At 35.7% G+C, this 6,379-nt stretch overlaps 2 protein-coding genes across 2 annotated transcripts in view; one reads left to right on the forward strand and one right to left on the reverse strand.

Moving 5' to 3' along the window:
- LOC114359687 (lysosomal alpha-mannosidase-like) overlaps positions 1-4,540 on the forward strand; it is a 38,853-nt gene extending 34,313 nt beyond the window's left edge. The window contains exons 26-27 of the mRNA XM_028314165.1: positions 40-1,375; positions 4,381-4,540. Coding sequence (XP_028169966.1) covers positions 40-1,375; positions 4,381-4,540 — 1,496 coding nt within the window. The remainder of the gene's footprint in view (positions 1-39; positions 1,376-4,380) is intronic.
- On the reverse strand, positions 1,390-4,349 carry LOC114359692 (uncharacterized). The gene has a single exon (XM_028314170.1). The coding sequence runs from the start codon at positions 3,953-3,955 to the stop codon at positions 1,496-1,498; it is 2,460 nt and encodes an 819-aa protein (XP_028169971.1). The 5' UTR covers positions 3,956-4,349; the 3' UTR covers positions 1,390-1,495.
- Positions 4,541-6,379: the final 1,839 nt, after the last annotated feature.

Genomic DNA, 6,379 nt, shown 5'->3' on the forward strand with positions numbered 1-6,379 from the left:
ACAAAACTGACAAAAAATAAAATCGCACCCTTNTCGAAGCCGTAAGAAACACGGAAAAACATCTGTTCAAAATGTTGAAAAACCAAACTTCGATACTGGAAGCTGAAAACAATATTTTGAAACGAAATGAAGTCGTCATGAATCAACATTTTTCATACATCAATCAGCTTTTGAAGAATCTGTCCCAAGAAGTGAATGACGTCAAATTAGCTAATGCACATCATCTCAAAATGTTCTACACTATAACTACAGCTTTATCTACTGATGTCATCATTTCCAACCTGAGACGTATTCAAGAAACACTTATTGACACCATAACTAACATCTACCATGGGCAACTTGACATACATTTGATATCACCGAGTCAACTGCAGAATCAGCTGAACATCATATCAGGCCAATTACAAGGGGAATTGGTTATACCTACTGACAACATAAGAGATTTGTATCAACTCCTACAAGTCCACGTAAAAGTGACACAAAGGTATTTAATTATAGAGATCAAAATACCACTTCTGAGTCATGATCTGTTCGAGCTTAATAAAATAATCCCTATTCCATGGATAAAGTCTGACAGAACTGTTTACAACATCCCATCTACCACTTACATTGCCTTTAACATGAAAAAGGACTTAATAATGCCTATAAATGACAATGACATGGATTCATGCATAAAATTCAAAAACTCAAAATTATTATGCTATGAAACTCATCCCATATACAATGTGCACTTTGATCAATCATTATGTGAATTGAGATTGTTCACAAGTAACAATAAACAAACTTACTGCCGTTCAGAGATAAGACAATGTACCGACAGGTGGATCAAATTACAATCGTCTGGCGCGTGGCTATACTCGTGTTGCCGAGAATGCTCAGTTCGCATTTTGTGCCCAGCTGGACTCGAGACTAAGTACCTACAAGGGAACGGGGTCATTGATATCGGCCAAGGCTGCGTTCTAAAAGGTGACATATTTACAATACATGCTCAACATGACTACTACAATGAAATGTACATACATAAGGACATTGACATACCGGTCCTGCCTAAATATACCTCATCTCTTAACGATATGATAAACACCTCCATGAACGAAAAGGTGCTAGATAACCTGGAGAATCATGATCAGTTATTTGATGAAATAAACAAAAGAATAGAAGTGCTGAAATCGCAAGATTTACAACTGCTACAGAACAGCAGTGTCACACACTATTCTACTATTTACGCTATACTGGCGATGCTGATAGTCGTCGTCGTCATTTACATCGGCTGCAAACTGAAGGGCCGGTGCGTGTTGGCGAGCTGGCGGGACAGAGGCGCGCAGGAAGAGCGCCCTGTCATCCTCGAGTTGCGAAGCAGCCAGGGTGTCAGTGCNCCCCCCCCATAACATAAATAATTATTACATAAAGAAGTTAAAAAAAAATTGTGTTAACCGTAGAAAGACGACAAAAATTCCTACCATAGTGATAGTAGCCTTATTAACGATTGCCTAGCCTATCCCATCAGTTTTCTTTTAAGTTCGTCACTACTACTGGCCACGACATTAATGATTTCTTCTCTGTCGATGTCAGAAAACAAGTCTCTCTCTATGTTCATAAAAATAAGGCTAGACATAAGGTCTTGGCCTAAACTAGCCCTAAGACGATTCTTAATTATTTTTAACTTCGAAAAAACCCGTTCACATGTAACCTGTGTACAGGGTATCGTTAGGATAAATTTATAAACTACATATAAGTTAGTGAACAATCCTGATCCAGAGAGTTCAAAAATAACTGAGAAGGCGCATGACAAACACTTGAAACATTTTTTACTGTCATTGCAGAAACCACGAAAATTGTCTTCTTCTGATTCAGGTTCCGAATCGAGTTCACGGTCTTTTAAAATTTCTTCTGCTTTGTTTGATTCTTCGTCTGGGATCTGTTCATCTTGAGTTTTTACAACTTTTATGAAACTTTTGTACTGATCTGCAAATTGTTTAAGTTCTATTAATAATATACTTCTTTCAACATTGCAAAGTTTTGAGATACAAGAGAGGACTCCAGCCGGAAAGTCTTTTGTCGTGATTATGTCATTAAATTTTCTTGGATTTAACCAAGAAAGGTCCTCTAAAATTTCTCTGTTGGGGCAAAATCTTTCTTCTATGCTTATTCTAGCACAGTCTAACATATTGAAAAATACATGCTTGAAATGTTGAGCTGCTGATATTTCAGGAGCATCATCACTGGATTGTTCCCCAGGCATTCGTTTTTTCTTTGAAATTCTTCTTTCCGTAAAGTCCAATTGTAATTCCAAATCAATATTGCTATCTTCCAATTTACTGTTAACAGCAGTCGCATACTCTTTTGTTTTCGTGTACAAAAATTCAAAATGTTTGTCATTTCTTTTTTCATTGATCTGTTTAAGTAGTGTTTGAACCAAATCCCAAGCAATAGCGTAGTCCAATGTTTTAGTTTGCAAATATTTCGAAACAGGCGTTATAACAAGAAACATATCTAGTAAAACGAATGAAATAAATAGGTTTTCAAATTTCACCCATTGACTTGCCAAATTTCTGGCCATATATCTGGATTTGCAATCAAAATTACCATCAGATATTTCTTTGAATACGGTAATGACGTTAGTTAATTTGTCCGTGGCAATTTCCCCGCTCCTTAAAACACTTTCATCAATTATCGATGACAGAGCCTTATGTTTACTCCACCACCTAGTGGCTCCTATTTTTTGCAGTCTATAAAGTTTGTCGTGGGCGGTATGTTGTTTTTTTGTTTCTTTCTCCCACACTGCCATTCGTTTGTAAGATGTACTCAGAAAAACTGCAGATTCCTCTACCAATCCAAATACGTTTTCTGCTTGAAGAAACTTTACTGTCGAGTCAGCTACTACTAAGTTTAAGACGTGAGCCATACAGTGAGTATAAATCATATTTTCATTTGCCTTTTTGAAGTGAGCCTGTAAGCCATTGTAACACCCTTTCATATTACTTGCCCCGTCGAATGAACACGCAACTATATTTGATGCTTGAATTCCGTACTTTGCTAATTCCGATGTTATTCGCTCGTACAATGCTTGTCCACTAGAGTCATCAATAACAGTCATCTCTAGTAGCCTTTCATAAACCTTTCCTTGGACAACGTAGCGTACGCATATAGCTAATTGGTCCATCACTGCCACATCTTGGGTAGAGTCTACCATCACGCTGTAAATAATACTATCTTTGAGGTCTTTCAATATGATATTACGTCCAATTGTAGCAATCGTTTTAATTAACTTGTTTATAAACGATTTGGACAAAAATGTGATCAAGGAGCCTCGCCCGTACTGTCTTTTGGTTGACTTTCCGACAAGTTTTCTTTTCTCAATTGTTTTTTGTTTATGTTTCTTACTCTCCTCAATGCACTGTTTCACATGGTTTTGTAAAATGACGTCATAGTTTGCAACCATCATGACAAGTTCGAGAAAATTACCATGATTTTCTACAGAGTCAAGTGAGTAGGCCCCTTCTGCTTTGTCCCCTCTGTAAGCAATGCCTTGTCTACCCAGAAAAAAAACTATGTCAATCAAACGATGAACAACTAATCTTCTTGTGTGAACTTCTCTTTCCCGTTGTTTAGATTGGTGTCCCGCTAGAAGACTCTCAATATCACGACCTTTTAGGCATTGAAAAGCTGTCTTGGCCGCAAGTTCATGATAATGGGAGTTTTCATGAGTTTCCAGCGATTTATAAATGTGTTTTGGTGTAACATCATGTCCAGTAATAAATGTGGAATCTCTGTTATCCTTGCCTCCGAAAGCCATACAACAAGAACAATATACTTTGTTGAGCTCAATGGAATAAGATAACCATTTTCTGTGTATTTTTTCTCCATTCGGCAAAAGACGATAGTAGAGTTTGGATGGATCAAACGGAAGTTTAACTCCTTTTCCCTCATGAACTTGGATTGGATGTTTTTCCATAAAAGCTTTTTTTATTCCAATGTGATCACTTTCATTTGGACATATGAAACAACCAAGGTTTTTCTTAGAAGCATCAAGCGTGTCTTGTTTAGATTCTTCATCGCTGATTTCTGAATCAGAGTCAGAGCTTATTGACGAATCCCTGTCGAAATGCGTCAACGACGGTTTGGGGTGGTCTAGATTTAGGTCTAGAAATTTTTGATTGCTAGTAGTAGTTTCTTCCCTCTTATTTTCACTCCCACCAGACGATGTAGCTACAGTAGCCTCTGCTTGGATTGAAGGAGGCTCAATTTGATCTTCGTTTCCTGAAAATAAGTAATAACATCGTGGGTGCAAAATAATACGAAATACAGTAGTCTTATACAAAACATCTTAAACAATTATTCTGTTTACATTAGCCTTTTAAAATANCAGGGTATCAGTGCCAGTGCTAATAGTGTCAGTGCAGTGCATGATAGTGAACAAAGGTCGAACACAATAGTGTCGATGGGTCGTGACATGAGTGGATCCGTGTTAAGTGTCGATAGGGCCACTTCTCCAACTATGACAAGAACAATTAAATTTGATAATTTACCTAAACCATAAACACCTTATTAATTATGCAATTAATTTTATGTTGGTTNTTAGAAGTGTAATTTTTTTTATTTAATAATAAACTCGTAAAATAAACTCGTAAATTGTATTCTTATTTTAAATTATTCATGGAAAACATAAACTTGCTATAATATCGTCAAGAGATGAGTGTCATGAATGTGGTAGTACAAAATGTATGGAAGAAGGAAACATTGAATTTTTGGATAGATCCAGTTTATTCTGTAACCTATTGTTGATACCATTGGATAGAGCTTGTGAAGCACTTTTAGAATCAGTAATCAGTTTTACGATATCATGTGTAGTTTTTAAAATAATGTGACTTTACCAAATGTATGGAAGCTGGAAACATTGAATTGTCGGATAGATCCAGATTATTCTGTAACCTATTATTAACACCTTTTGATAGAGCTCATGAAGCACTTTCAGGATCAGTAACTAGTTTATTGATATCTTGTATAGTTTAGAAATAATCGAGTGAGATCACTTATCGTTTCCACCCTGTATAGTAAAATCTGAGTCTATTGCTTATATTTTTATTAAATACGATGTAAAAATATTTTTATAGTCAGAAAACAGGCTAATCTATCTACTTCTTCTTTATTACAACGTTGGCATACGACAAAGGCTTTACCTAGCCAGGCCAAATAAGTTCAAAGATCTAAATTATCAATAAAGGATGTTTAACAAAGAATTGGATCTGCCCCTAATCACGCCAGGACCGTCGCCGCAGCCTCCATTGTGGGCCTCCTGGAAACTGGGCCGCTTGCCTAGACTTTGTCTGACGTCTTTATTCTAAGATAGATAGGTAATCCTTTTTACATACAATTGGAATATTAAGTCAACACTTAGCACGTGTGTGTTAGGCCACGAAGACAGTCTAATATAAAAGTGCTTTTCCTTGGGAAATCGAGCTGGAAAACGTCATGATATATTTTTACCTACCAGCACATTCAGAAACCTAAAGGCAAAACAATCAAAATACATTAAATTTCATAAACTTTATTTGTGAACATATCATAGAGTACATATTTTTATTAAGAAATAACAACCGCACATACTTTGTGAAAAATATCCTAATAATATCAAGACTTATTATCTTGCTAATCTATGGGCTGCTAATCTTATGTCTAAAAAAAAATTTACATAGGACATAATATTATAAGTTTGTTTTCTTAACAAAGGTGCATAATATCTATTATGTATGTATTAAACAACATAATAAGATTAACATTAATCCATCTAACGCTTAGGTTCTTTAAATCAAAGGATGAAATTAATTAACATGACTTCACTTATTTATTTATACTAATTACTCTACTCGTAAATGGAATAATATCATTTATATTTTACTGTGCAACGTACTCGTAGATTAAAGAAGAAAGAATAGATTATTAGTGAAGCACAATTAATTTATTTTACACTAGCTTTCCGCCCGTGGCTTTGCTCGCTCGCGTGAAATTTTGTGTCATAGAAAAANTCGTAGGCGTGGCAAATGTCCCCAAAACAATATAGAAAACTAAGTATTATTAAAATTATTCATAATAAACTTTAATAACGGTCATGGAAATTCGGAAAGTTAAGCATTATAATAAGACTAGCTTCTGCCCCTAGCTTCGCCCGGGTGGATTTCGGTTATATCGGACTCCTTCAGGAACATATAATTTTTCCTGAATAAAAAGTATCCTATGTGTTAGTCCCGGTAATAATCTACCTATGTGCCAAATTTCATTGAAATCGGTTCAGTAGTTTTTGCGTGAAAGAGTAACAAACATCCATACATCCATACTTACAAACTTTCGCCTTTATAATAGTAGTAGGATTGGCTCTCTT

This window comes from Ostrinia furnacalis, unplaced genomic scaffold (genome assembly GCF_004193835.3).
Source record: "Ostrinia furnacalis isolate ACB-3 unplaced genomic scaffold, ASM419383v2 OfSCF4595, whole genome shotgun sequence".
Taxonomy (NCBI): domain Eukaryota; kingdom Metazoa; phylum Arthropoda; class Insecta; order Lepidoptera; family Crambidae; genus Ostrinia; species Ostrinia furnacalis.

What these genes read in the sequence shown, in the direction of transcription:
- LOC114359692 (XM_028314170.1), bottom strand. Translation starts at nt 3,955, where the DNA reads ATGGAAAAACATCCAATCCAAGTTCATGAGGGAAAAGGAGTTAAACTT.